Below are 14,793 nucleotides of genomic sequence, written 5' to 3'. Positions count from 1 at the left end.
TGCGAATTCTGGTATATTTTTTAAGTCCTGTGACCACTTCCTTTAAATTCCTGTGCCGTACAAAAATGAGGGCTTAATACAATAACGTAATCCAGGCAGCGCTTCCACTCACAATGAAATTGGGAAAACAAATGCGTAAAATATGACAGTAACTTCTAGAAGACAAGGTAGCAAATACACTGGTTGTGTTAAAAGGCCACAAGCCAAAAAAGGTGTGTCAATGTTTCATGTTGGTAACCCCCCCAAAAATGCATGACTAAAAAAACAATGACATGGTACATTACCATGATAGGTGGGGGCTTGGTTCTGGAAAACAAATTTGCTGTTGTGCTCTCCATCTTCCTGTCCTGCAACATTCCAATGAGGCACTGTATACATTTTTTATAAACTGCCCCCAAATCCAGATACTCGGTATCTTTGGAATCTTTAGGATGCATAATAGGGGTTAAAATATTGGATCAAGGTAGTTAAATAAAGATGTCAAAATGTATGACAGTATGGCTTTGAAACTGGTGAAAGAAAATAAAAAGTCAAACTTAAAGTAAAGGTGCAAATATGCAACTGCCCAGTCTCTACAGACGCCTGTAGAAGCAGGATGGAAATGTTATCTACTTGTTATCTACCAGACCTGAATGTGAGCCTGATGACAGTGTGACAGAATGAACTGGTGCTGGAGGACTGTCTTATCACAGAGGTCAATCTGAGTCCTATCTTCACAGTGACAGTCACTGCATGTTAGATGTCCCTCAAGAATCTCACTCAAAGAACAAACATTTAGTACAAGTAACCAGTTAGTACAAAGTGCAGTTCACACACATCAAAGAGAGTCACAGCTGTCGGAGCAATCTATGCGCTAATCACGTCGGACAGTGTGACTTTCATTTTTATGACTTTGTCCCAGAATGTTGAGTTTCTCATTAGAACTGATCACTTAAGGGTTAGAGTTATTTATGGCACAAGTGGTCGAACTGACCTCAGACAGGATGATAGGCTGCCAAAGCCTGTTCTAACTTGTATTTTATTCTGACAGAAATTCTCCATTGAACACTGGTGAATTGAGCTGCTTGGCCTGTTTTATTACATAACAAAAAGGAATAAAGCATAAACTTCCCAGACTAAGTTACAAACAAGACTTAGAGTCTATAGGCCATATTTAAATGTTGCATTGAGCTAAATGCTAAATGCTAATGTCTAAAAAAACCCCACTGATTTAGCCACTGATTAGCTAACATGCTAACAACAACAATATTAACATGCAGATGTTAATCAAGTATAATGTTTCCTATGTTGGCAATCTCAATTTAGCATGTTAGCATGCTAACAATTGCTTACTGGCAATGAACACAAAGTACAACTGAGGCTGACTAGAATGTCTTTATTTTGTTTGAGTTTGTTTTTTGGTATTTGGTCATGAACTAATGTACCAAACAAATTAAAATGTTGACCTGATGATGGTGCTAGATGAAAAGTCAGAGGATCACCAAAGTTATTGCACTTCATCATATGGGGAACATGAACCTTGTAGCAAGTCATATAACAGACAATTCAGTCAACTGAAAAGAGAGGTGAATACAGCGTTTGGAGGCATGGCCCCATTAATTCCCATGAAAGCGCACTGGAGACCTATGGGGTCCAAGCATGGGTTTTGATAATAACAGGATATCAGATGCCAAGACGGCATCATTCCAATGGAGTGGCTCGCACAGCACATAAGCCAAAAGAGTTTTCTAGCTTATGAGTTCACTGAATATATGCATTAGTGTTACTCTTATTGAAACCAGTCATTTTAGCGTTCAGTTTAGAGTTGTGGCACTAAAAAATGTATCCACTGATATACAGGTGTCTCTTTTACAATGTAAGTCTATAAGAAAAAGTATTTTTGGGCCGTGTGACATCAAGTGACAGACCTGGACATTGTAATTCCACGTTGGCCACTGTGTAAACTAAACCCCAGCAATGGTCCTGGGGGATTGCACTCAATACTACTAATGCCAACTTCATGGCGGCACTAGTCATGAGTGCCACTCAAAGTCATAAGGCATCATCCTCTGAAGATAATGAATTTCTATACAAAATTTCATGGCAATCCATCCACGAGTTGAGATATTTTAGTCTGTACCATCCTACCAGCATGGCAAAAAAAGTGTGTTTTGCTATCTGTACTGTACCAAAGCTCAGGATTGCATATTCACATCGCTCAAGGCTAAACTTATTGACTTACATGTTGTAGTAGCTGCATGTTCTGAACACACTCCTGTTATTCCCCACAAACTCCAGCACTGCAATCCTCTTTGGGTCTGTTTTTCTTAAAGGGAAATTTCGGTTTATTTCAACCCGTCTCCTATCGTCCTAATTTTGTTTCAAGTGACTAGTGACATAGAAATAATAGTTAGCATGTTAGCCATTAGCCTAGATACAGGGACATTGCACATTCCTTGCAACAGAGGCATTCCTCTTCTGTGGGCACTGGGGTACAGCATTCACAGGTAACGTTACACCACCAATCTCCAGAGCTAAAGCCTTCCAGCAGCCATTCCTCCTCTGTTGTCCTCTACCTGTTGCACCTCTCTCTCTCTCTCTCCTCCGTTCTTCAGTTTCACGAAGCTCTTCGTCAGTGTATTCTGGCTCAAATAAATAAGGGCAGCCATAAAACTCTGCAAAATCAAAGTCCTCCTCCACAAAGTCGAAGTCTGGCAAAAAGTCAGCCATTATTCTATAAATCTTTCATAAAATAAATGAATGAACTTTTCAGGCTACTGTCCGGTTCTGCCTTCCAGCTGTTGCTGCTTGTTCTCGTGAGATTTCAGGCACGGCATGAGATCACTGCTTGTTCTCGCAATATTTCGGCCGCGCTTTGGGAAGCAGAGGTAAACGGTAAACACATGGTAAGGTAAGACAACTCTGAAGACCACCTAAATGTGGAATGTTAGTATATAGGCTTTCCACATCGAGAGGCGATGGCCACCGTTATTTATTTGAGCCAGAATACACTGACGAAGAGCTTCGTGAAATTGAAGAACAGAGGAGGAGGAGAGAGAGAGAGAGGCACAACAGGTAGAGGACGAGAGAGGAGGAATGGCTGCTGGAAGGATTTAGCTCTGGAGATTGGTGGTGTAACATTACCTGTGAATGCTGTACCCCAGTGCCCACAGAAGAGGAATACCTCTGTTGCAAGGAATGGGACCGGTTGCAGCCTTAGCTAAATGGTAAACAACAAACATGGCACCACATCGGTAAGGTAAGACAACACGTTTACATGTCGTTTTCTGTATGTTCTCTGACATTTATCCTAACGATATGAGGCGGTCTTTGTGGAAAAAAAGCTTGTTTAGTGGACTAACTTTGCACTTGAAGGTTGCCCCTTCACTTACGTTTTAACAGGTCTGACACTACTGTGCGCCCCGGCTGTATCTAGGCTAACGGCTAACATGCTAACTATAATTTTTATGTCACTAGTCACTTGAAACAAATTTAGGACGATAGGAGACGGGTTGAAATAAACCGAAATTTCCCTTTAAGAAACTCATATGGTGAGTTAGCTTAGTCACACTTAGTCATGTCATGTTTGAACTCACTTTGTGTTTGAACTGTAAAGTAAGGTTACAATTAACTGCCACACAACACACGAGTAGGCTATATCACATCTGGCAATAACTAAATCAGCTCAGTTAACTAGGGTGTGGTTTAAAAACCTGATTTGCACTCAAAAACACATGGAGCACTGAGCTTTGCTGCAGAAGCCATGAAGCAATTTTAAAACTTAGAGAAACAACCACATACCAACCTTTTCACCATCCCTGAATGGAATGATCACTATGTGTAACAGAAACTGCAAATTCTAACCCTCCTGACCTGAATTCCACGTCAAGGTAGATGGGGAGAAACTCCACAGGAAAGCTCAGGGGAGTTGCTTTAGTGCATTTGTCATGGCCTATAAATATTCCCAGTTCGGCTCCTGTCAGTTCACTGGGGGTCAAGCTTTTCTTACTGTGAGGGTAACTGTCAACACTTCCAACAGCTGAGGCTTGTTCACCAGCTTGAACTAAACTACTGACAAATGCAGAGATCCATTTATCAAAATAGTTGAAGTCTTAAGCCAGGAGGAGTTGTACAAGGATAGCTGCTTCTTTTTTTCTTTGGGTTGTTAAGAACATATTCAGGAACCCTTACACACATTGTACTTCTGATTTTTTTTCCTTATGCAGGGTTCATCCTCTGGGTAGCAGGAATGCGTTAGCATATTTCCCTGCACCCCCCTATTTAATTATGAAATACAGTGTCTTGTATGGAAAGTTGACATTTTGTCCTGAAGACAGTGGAAAGAACGCTCACTGAGTGCCCACAATCCACTGGGGAGCATGACTGTGTTCAGTAAATTCCATGTCAATATACAATGTAAAACATATTAGAGCAGAGTGACTCCAAAAAAGGACAAAAGCACCAATCAGTTTGAAGATTTCAGTTTCATTTTCTGACACCTCTACCTGGCGACATAGTTTTAAAGGTTTTGCAACAATGCTGCTGTCCTTTTATGGGATGGCTTTACTCTTACATGTTCTATCAATGGAGCTCCTGATTTCTGCACATGTTTCTTGTGTACAAAGTGGAAATTATTATTACTAAGAGTTCTTTGTTGCTGTAATCACTCCTCTGCATACTGGCTGTGAAGTGATCTTCCTATATTGCAACTCCAGTGTAAAGCCCCTTTCCCACTGGACAAAAACCCTGCTAACATATGGCTTTTTGAATGTAATGGGAACAGTTACAATTAGCATTCACTCCCAGGACAAATGCAGAAGTCGAGAGTATTTATCAGCTCCAGCTCAGATCAGCTTCAACTGGCAGTGATGGAAATAACACTCAGGTGGACATGCTAATTTTAGCCCCTTTTCCAGCACAATACAATGATGCACAGCCACAAAATACCATCCATCTCTGTCTGGACAGCGCTTGATATATGGATCAAAATTTCGTCCTTGTCAGTTTGTGAGACTCAATTAGTGAGAAATTTAAGTAACATTTTCATTAGCCTCCATTCTGCTTTCTACTGTTTACTAACCTGTTTTCCAGCCCATTCATGATGGCAAACATGAAACAGTACTTGTCTACTGCAGTGCCAGCTCTGGACTACTAGCAATGGGAAAGATGTCTATCGCCCATTTCTAACAGGTTAAGTACACTAATTTTGGTGGAATAGGGTATACGACATTGGGTGTTGTGCAGCCAAACCAAGTGGGTTTCTTACAAAGTTGCAGTCTTCTTGGTACAAAAGTCTCTCTTTGTGTTACCTTGCTAAGCTGTAGTAAAGGGCTTGAGACAAACAAACAAAAAATACACTAGAAAAATTTAACTTAGAAGGTTCCCATTTGAGTTTGGCTAACTCAGACTGCTGTGGCCTCATATTAGCTTTGGGTTACATTGGAGACAGTTAGGCTATTGGCTCACAGCTAGTATGGACAGGAAGAATGATTACAGTGACCATTAACCCTTTCAGCACACATATAGGTATGTGTGTATGAACCCAGTCTTTAAGAACCCTCCTTTGGGAATAATGAATACCAAATTTTATATCAATCTGTCTTATAGTGTTTGGGAAAGCATAATATGGAAACACAGACTGACCAAGATTACAAGCAGTGTAGAAAATATGGAGAATGTTGTTACAATTAATCCTCAACATGTAGCCTGTCAACTAATAGTTTACTCCTAAGTCTTCTTACAAGAGATGGGATACTCAGGGTAATTTCTAGCCTGGTATTTATTCATCTGTACACACACACACACATACACACACTCTCAAACATCATGTTGTCAGCGGAAAGGCAGACACAGTCATCAGTCCATGTGGAAATTCTGGATTAACTGTGCATCTGTTTGGCTGAGTGCATCATTTAATGGTCTATTTTGACGAGCCAATGGGAATTTCACCAACTTAGTTCAAGCTTTCTCACTCAGTCATATCAGAAAATTCTTCTGTTTAATATGCAGGATTTTTTTGTTCATTCATCATCTCATGATTAATATGTGGAGGCTGCTTGTCCCTACAAGTAGTTAACATTAGTTTAATGTTTCTGGGTGAATCTAAGAGGATTAAGAGCATGTGTTTGTAAATTAACATCTTGTAATGACAGAATTATGTCTGCATTCTTCTAATCCAGGGTTGGCTGGTGCTGTCTAAAGTAAAAATGACACCTCTAAAGCTCACTGATTAACATACTGTATCTTCAATGTTTAATTCGTACACAAACAGAGATTAAAAATGAGAAATTTGTGCTTTTAAGGGGAGTTACAGGCTGGAACTATTTCTTGATGCACACAAACTGGGTGCAGGGATTGTATACAGCTACCAAGAGTCTTACCATCACAGTGAGGTTGCCCAAAAACCACATCTGGCAACCATGCACTATGGTTAGAGACACTGAACAGAAGTGCTGGGTGAACTGTTAATGAAGAAATAGTTCCAACACACAACTCTTAAAGCATAAAACCAAAATCTGTTATTTTTACAAATTACACACAAGATACAGCATGTTCATTATTAGCCTTAAGAGGTGTTGGTTGGTGTATTTTTGGAACTTTTATCATAATGACAAATGTAGGTTAAGCCAGTTTGCATAAAATCTAACCAGTTTAAACTCCTACACCCGACCAATCTGGCAAAACCTGAAACTGTCTCAACTCTATTTGTTGCAATATATTCTATGTTAAGATCTAATCCTTCACCCTCACAGCAAAGTGGCCTAGATGCTGTCCATGCATATGGACGCCTTCCTCCTGGTGTGTCAAGATGCTGCAGTGGGAAATAAATCTTTGTAGCCAACATCCACACATGCTGCATTTGCCCTCAACCAATGTCTCAACACATCTCTGCTGGATTTGCAAAAGCAGTGATTGATACAAAATTTTAATTTAATCTGATCCTAAATAAAAATGCAACCCAGCCTATGGTTCAGTGCATGACCTGGAGCTTTCCAAACCTAAACTCTGATGCGTTTGTCCGGGTTCTGCCTTACTTTTTCGTAGAATTTTAAAAAGCAGGACATTTTGAATGGATAGACCAGCATCAGACCAGTGATGCTGGTCCTGCTCTCAAAACTGGCCCATTCCCCTTAATTAAAAGATGGAAGACTGTGCAGGTGATGAATCTAGTGGAGAGCAGACTGTGTGATGCAAGCCTACCATTCTTTCTAGAGAAAATAAAAGTGTTTGGTCGCACTATCCCATGACTTAGTGGAAAGCATGCTTGTTACTGGAAATGTTACATGATCTTGAAAATGACTACTCTATGTAACCTGGAAGTGTACATGGGAACTATCAACTCATAAGCAGTGCAGAAAGTAGGTTTTGGGAACGCGCCCCCAAAAACAGTGGAAAACAAAGACGAAGCTGTGACATTAACTACATATTAAGTACCAGGTCTTTATGTTCCTTCAGTGGAAATGAGGTTAACCAGGATTCATTCAGAGTGAGGTCATGTGAAACATCAAGTCATATTAAAACAAAATGACAGACAGTGACCCAAACAGATGGAAAATGGAAATCCAGTCAGTCAGTTATCTGACTCATATTGGAAAGAACTGTGGGCAAGAGCAGAGTCGAGCGATATGGAGAAAATCTAATATCACTAGTATTGTCAGTATTGTGAGGATATTGTTGGGTTGACTATTGGTGCTTTCATAAAATATTTACACAAGGAGAGTTTTGATCATTAACCCTTAGTGGGTAAAGGCAAACAATAGGACAGTTAGAACAGTCTGTTAAGCTCATAAAATTACATAACGTTACTAGTGTTGACAAAAATATCAATTTATTGATACTTATCGATTCCAACTATTTAAAATGGTTTCAAAACTTAATTCCGCAGTATCAATACACTAGTACCCATAGGGCATTTCTAAAACTTGTTTTCTGGCATCGGAGCTTCAGTGAGAAATATCCACAATTAAAGTTTTGGTGGGGTACGAGGGAAGAGAGACTTTCGGATACATCTGTTAACAGTCAGTGCACCAATGTGTACAATTACCCACTTTGTTAGCAAGCAGGGCGCAGTAACATTAGCCATAAAAGCTAGAAAAAATAATATTTTGTAAGATGGCTAAGCTGTTACCCACAGCTTTCAGGTGAGCTCGTTGTAGATTTGTAATATGCCAGTTTCCTTTGGCATATGTGGCACATGACTTTTTGGGTCAGCTAGTTTGAACACGAGGTGGGGAGTTCGAACACCAGGGTGGGAAGCCCCTCTGTATGGAGTTTGCATGTTCTCCCAGTGTCAGCGTGGGTTTTCTCCAGGTACTCCAGCTTCCTCCCACAGTCCAAAGACATGCAGGTCTAATAAGTGGTGACTCTAAATTGGCCGTAGGTGAGCATGAATGATTGTCTGTCTCTTTGTGTCAGCCCTGTGATAGTCTGGCGACCTGTCCAGGGTGTACCCCGCCTCTCTCCCAGTAGCCCTTTTTAAACAGAAATTGTGCAAATTTGCAGGAAAGCCCAATCAGTCATCTTTCAGCATTGGCAGTATAAAAGCAAAATCGGGGAGTGCGGCAAAATGCCGCCTGCCTACTTTGTTTATACAGAATGTGCCTTTTTCGGGGCAATGGGGGGCGTGAGCAAGTAACAAAATGTGTGGCTGAGCGTGTAACATAAACAGTGACGTACTCTGAGGGAAGCTGCAGCTGGTCAGTCCTTCGGCGATTTGGACGGCCCGTTCTTCACCATCCCCGTCATCTCATGGTTAATGACAAGGAGGGCACGCAATTCCTTGCCTCCCCAGTTGCGCATCTTTACAGTGTCTGTCAGGTTTGCGTTTCCTTCTTGCTACTAGCTGTTCGCTAATTCCTGCTATCAGCTGTTTCCTGTTTATCCACCGCCAGTGGGTCGTACATGCGGCATCATCAACAGCTCCTCCCACAAGTCTTCAACAGCCCCTCCCATTGCGGAAGGCCACCTCGTTCTGTTTAAACCAAAAAGGTTCCGCCAATATGACTAATCTATGAGGCGGAACTGTATCAAAGTTAGAAATTCTAGTATTGAGATAACCTTACAACTTCGCTTAAATGGCCCTCTGCCTTTCAAACCCCTTACAAAATTACGATATCCAAAAGCTAAGACAATATCTAGTCTCATATTACGATATTGATTTAATATGTATACTGCCCAACACTAAGGAAAACAGCCAAATACTGAATGATGCATTCTGTCCCAGTATTATCTTTTATTACTGTGACTGACTGCATTCAACAACACACAACAACACAACACTACACAAAGTACTGACTGTTTTTTGAGATCGTTATCTGTGGACAAAAGGCTTATCAGCCTGTCAACTAAAGCAAAGTGTAGGCCTTGTGTTTATATCTTGCTCCATGTCATTCTGTATTTTAACTGTAAGTCCAGAACTTGACTAAAGAAAAGAATATCAACCAAACATGAAATCAAGTCACATGTCGAGCAATCTGTCATTTATTTAGTAAATGAGATATTATCATATTTGTGCACCAATTTGCTCCATTGTAATGCAACATAATTGCACTTTTTCCTTCTGGTGATGAGTCAGTGAGCAGGTTTTGACTTCAGATAGCCAAACCTGCTAAACAAGCCAGTAGCATGTGAGCCTCGCCAAGCAGTGAAATGCAACCCTGATCCCCATCTACACTTTGAATCTGCATAAAACATACACTGACCTGCTGGAATGTGCCAAAGACAGGAGTGAGCATGCAGCTGACTGGCACCTTGGCTGCCAGCCTCCAGCTGTGCTTTGAACTAGATGACTTGCTGACGCGACTTACAGTGCTGTCCTGCTGGCACCACCAAGGTGCTAAATCCTCATTAGACCTGACTTCATCCGTAATGAGCTGAATAATTAGGGCCGGGCCATCTGTACAAGGCCGAGCTGGGCCACACAGTGTCACTCAGTCTGAGTGTGAGCACACAGCAAGGTGACTGGAAGACTCCACCTCAGTCATAGAAGATTAAACTATGAACTACTTTTCAAGGTGTTTAAGCTGTTTGTCAGGTAGCCTAATAGGTTTTTAAATGACTTACATTGTGTAGGCCTATGTAATAAGAAGCAGGAGATTTTTCTCCGCGCACAAAGGATCATTCAGTTCCTAGTAATCCTTTGGTTTAACTGGAAAGCTGGACACACTGACATATTGCTTACTGCAACCTGAAGTATCTTAGAAGAGTACTCAACCAATGTACCATTGCATGGTTAAACAAAAGGATCCCGGATGTCGGTGCAAGAACTAGGCAGTGGGTCTTAGTCAGCCTGTGAATCATGTTCCTGTTGGACATTTCCTGCAACATATGATTTACATCCAATACCAATGTTCAGTGCCAGTACAGGAAGTGGGCTAGTGTGTTTGTGACTTCAACAGTGGAGGCCAAGGTGCACATCTCCTAACAACAGTCACTCGGTACATTTACATGCACAGTAAAGTCAAGCTAAAGTTATAGGTGAACTAGGCCATTTAATTGGACTTCTGTCCTTGTCCCAGTATATAAGCATATCATGGTGAGTTCCAGCTCCTTCGTTCTGGCTGTCGTTTTGTGGTCCCTACGGGTAGGACAAAACGGTACAGAAATAGCTTTGTACCCACAGCAATTGTAATGCTGAATAGTAAGGCCACAAAGTGAACAGTCTTGTTCATATTAACTTTAGTTGGATCCATGGAGATGTTGAAGCACTTTTCTATGTTTATATATATTCATAAATATGACTGTAATGTTATTCTATTGTGTGATCGATTTGACTGTTATGTCTGTGGCGTGGCTGTTATTTTATATTAGGATTGCTGAGTTCCAGTCTGCACAACAAATTCACCTTCAGGTACTAATAAAGAAACCTTGAACCTTGAACCTAATCTGGGTGTGTTAGTCGGACTTTGAGAAATTTGATTTAGTACAATTTCAGTCGGTTGGTCTTTACCTATCCTTAACCAAGTGGCTTTAGTTGGCAAAATATGAAAAAGCACTCCACTGATTTGGCATTGAAGTCTGAAAATTGCCAGTCTCCTGATGGACCAAAAGAAAAGGAAAAACAGGATCTAAATCGATGCAGCAAAAACAGAGATATGGTCATTTCCACAAAGTCTTTTTCCTAACTTCCTTATGTCCAAACTTCCAAACATCAAATTATTTGTTACAACCAAACCTCAAACCATCTTTAGGAAAACTTTATTTGACGTGTACTTTGAGGTTTGGCCCATGTCCTATCCACAACCATGGAGAGGACAGGGTTTATGACCTGTACTGCAGCCAGCAGTCAATAATCCAGGCTGTACCTTTTGTAACAACAAATATGTTCTTGATCATGACAATCACAGCTTGAAAAATTAATTTTGAATTAATGTCCACTTACTAGCTTTTTTGCCGCTTATGTGACGATAACTCTATCTCTATTACAACTCTATCCAATGACGAAGACCGTAAATGCGGTTGAAAGCTCTGTAATTTCTACAATACACAGTGAGTGCTTAAAAGGGAAGAATGAGAAGTTTATGTATTGTCTGGTTTAATCTCATGCTGTATGCTTGTACTTTCTAGTTTGCATTTAGGATGAATGCTCCTGGTATGTTACTTAACAGATTCCGTTGTAGTTGATAGAGAATGGTGGTGGGTCATTCATATTCATAATGTAACACTGACCATAGTTGTTCTTTATAAAGGTTCGGCAATATTAACCCAAAATAATTTTACTGAAATTGAAGTTACACTGTAAAGAAATATGATCTGTTCATAGATGTCCTATCTTATAATAACAGGCATACTTTCACAACCAAAATATATTTAGAGATTTTGCTAGTTATTTAGACTTCCAAACATTATGGATGCACCATAATATCGGCCAATATCAGCTTTAAAATGAACAGAATCAGCCAACATGGTATTTCTTATTTCGCACAATAAATAAATACATTACACTGAAAAGCATGCTACTACAGGTCTGCTGGTGGGCCATCATGATAAGAGTATGTATGCTTAATATGATGATATCGGATACCAGCAAAAAATCCACTATTGTGCATCCCTACCCAGCATATGTATTTGACTCCCCAAGCATTATTTCCTCTCTCTGAGACAGAGCTATAGGTTCATCTTCAGCTTTCTAGAGAAATACAAATGATTATTGCCACGACATAAATTAGTAATCTACACTTCATATTCAAATGTATCCTCCTGTATCAAAGACGGATGAACACTGGCATGAAGTTTGGCAATTTGTTCATTAAATAAGCTTAACATATGTCAACATGACAGATGTTTCACGTGACAATCCCTACTCAAAGTCCACTTACTGCTTTTTTTCCACATGGTCTTCATCATCTTGTAGTACTTCTCTTTGATGCCTAATTGTGTAAGTCAACAGAATGAGAAGTCTTTACAGAGCTGACTGAAAGTCAGTAAGTGGACCTTGCCTTGGAATTGCTTTTGTAAAACCTTTAAAACTAAAATTGCCCTGACTACTTGAGGTCAAGAACGGACTTGCTTTATGACAACTGTTGAGTTTATGATCACTTTAGTGAATTTAGCTGTGAAACACAATGCTATCTGCTGAGCAAGATAAATTTTGGTATCACATATTTTATGTTATCATCTATAGCCTAAAGGAGTAAAAGGTAAATCTGAGTAGCCCATCACTTACCACTGATTCCATCTCCTCTTTGGAAGTGAGGGGCGGACAGGTCGTCCATAGACCTCCTCAGAGATGATATCTTTCCCTCGGATGCTTTGTGTAAGTGGTTGTGATGGTGATCAGGACTGCCGGCGCTTCCAGTGCTGGATGTACTACTGCCATCCCCGACGTCCCGAACCGGCACCGAGCAGTTGAGGTTGCTCAGGCTGGACTGGCTGTCGATGGAGCTCCGGGAGCCGGCTCCGCTCCTGTCCTCATCCAACATGAGGACGATTTCCTTCAGCTCCATATTCTCCGTCCTCAGCGCCTCCTGACTGCTCTCCAGCTCCGTCAGCTTCTGCTGGTACAGACCGACATCTTTCCACAGGACGCTGGCTGTGTAGCGGCCGAACCGCTGCCACTCCCGGGACACCTTCTTCCCCTTCTGTCGGTCATCGTCCAGAAAGCAGCACAGCTCCCGGAGCTCCTGGTTGTCGTCCTGCAGTTTCTGGTTGACCTCTTTGAGACTTCGGATCTCGTGGAGATGGACCTGCAGGCTCCGGTTCACGTCCTTCATCATGTTTCCATGCTCTAGCATCAGGTCCATGTTGCGGCTCTCCAGCCACCTCAGCCTCCGAATCAGATCCTCCTTCCCCAGCATCAGCAGCTCCTCGTCGGACAGCTGGCTCACGTTCACTCCGTCCATTTCTGCTCTGTCTCTAATGTTGTCCTAATAATCAGAGAGTCTTCTAGGACGCCTAAGTTATTATGAAAAGCAGATCCATGACAGATAACACACCGGGCTACAGAGACACATCGGCTGGCCCAAATCAGGCTGCGCTGCCTTTACTTCAGCAAATGAGTTCCTCTGTAACACGGGAATATCCGGTTGTCTCACTTTCCCTAACATTAACGTTAGAAGTTCATCTCAGAGACACGATGAGACGCTGTCTGAAGCCGGAGACTGGAGCCGGTCGGTCCTCGAAGTGAAGAAGCATGGGAGGAGACAGAGACAGTCAGCTTATCCCGCTGTGCACAGAGTAACACAGTGCCCTCTACAGGCAGCACCACACACCTGCACAACTTGGAGAGCCGTCTACTCACTTGTAAAGCTCTCTTACTGTGTCCAGTTAAAATCCTCTGTATCTGCTATGGCAGGCTGGCACTGGTTGTAACCATGGGCGAATGATACACTGGGCCCCTGGGCACAGATGTGCAAAAGGCCCCACCACCTCTCCTACACAGGAGGGAGACACAGGCTGTGGTGGCTTTGCTTCTTTTTTTGTTGTTTTGTGTTAAGCATCTTTTTGTGTGTGGTCATTTTGTCCCCCATCGTGGTTGTTATGTGACTCTGTTAGATCTTGTGAGTCTTTTGGGTTATTTTGTGTTTCTTTTAAGTTATTTTGTGTGGGTTTTTTTGTAAGTTTGTAGTTATTGTTTGTCTCTTTTAGATCATTTTGTGTGTGATTGTAGTTATTTTGTGTCTCTTTTTGATGGTTTTTGTCTTTTAGAGATTATTTTCTGTCTTTTGAGGTCATTTTCTGGTTATATGGTGACTCTTTAAGGAGATTTGTGAGTGTTTTAGGTCATATTGTGTTTCTTTGAGGTCATTTTTTTGTGTCCCCTTGTAGTCATTTTTGTCTCTCTGAGATCATTGTTGTCTCTTTGTAGTCATTTTGTGTCTCAGTAAGGTCATTTTGTGTGTCTGGTTTGCAGTCATATTATTTGTCTCTTCTGGTGATTTTGTGCCTCCTTGCAGTCATATTGGGTCTGTTTGGGTGTATTTGCGGTCATTTTGTGACTCTTTGAGGCTATTTTGTGGCTGTTTGAGAGCATTTGTTTCTTTGAGGTGATTTTCTGTCTCTGAGATAATTGTGGCTCTTTGTAGACATTTTGTGTCTGTTTGTAGTAAATCTGTGTCTATTTTACATTTATGTCGCTTTGAGGTAATTTTCTGTGTCTCTGGGGGTCATTTTGTGTGTCTTTGTAGTCATTTTTTGTCTCTCTGAAGTCATTGTTTTCGCTTTGAGGTCATTTTCTGTCTGTTTATAGTTGTTTTGTGTCTCTTTGCAGTTGTTTGGCATCTCTTTGTTGTTTTGTTGTGTCTCTTTGTGGTCTTTTTGAGTTAATTTTACAGGTGAATGAATGAATGAATGCTTGTTTACAAATCTCTTAACTGT

The 14,793-nt window shown here is 41.1% G+C and overlaps 1 protein-coding gene across 1 annotated transcript in view; it reads right to left on the bottom strand.

The window, feature by feature from the left end:
* Positions 1–13,720, bottom strand: part of LOC125900972 (coiled-coil domain-containing protein 85C-A-like) — a 62,663-nt gene extending 48,943 nt beyond the window's left edge. The window contains exon 1 of the mRNA XM_049596313.1: positions 12,644–13,720. Within this exon, the coding sequence (XP_049452270.1) occupies positions 12,644–13,319 (676 nt within the window). The 5' untranslated portion in view covers positions 13,320–13,720. The remainder of the gene's footprint in view (positions 1–12,643) is intronic.
* Positions 13,721–14,793: the final 1,073 nt, after the last annotated feature.

Source organism: Epinephelus fuscoguttatus, linkage group LG14 (assembly GCF_011397635.1).
Source record: "Epinephelus fuscoguttatus linkage group LG14, E.fuscoguttatus.final_Chr_v1".
Taxonomy (NCBI): Eukaryota; Metazoa; Chordata; class Actinopteri; order Perciformes; family Serranidae; genus Epinephelus; species Epinephelus fuscoguttatus.
Note: the sequence above shows the minus strand (reverse complement) of the source record. Positions and strands in the feature narration are given on the sequence as shown.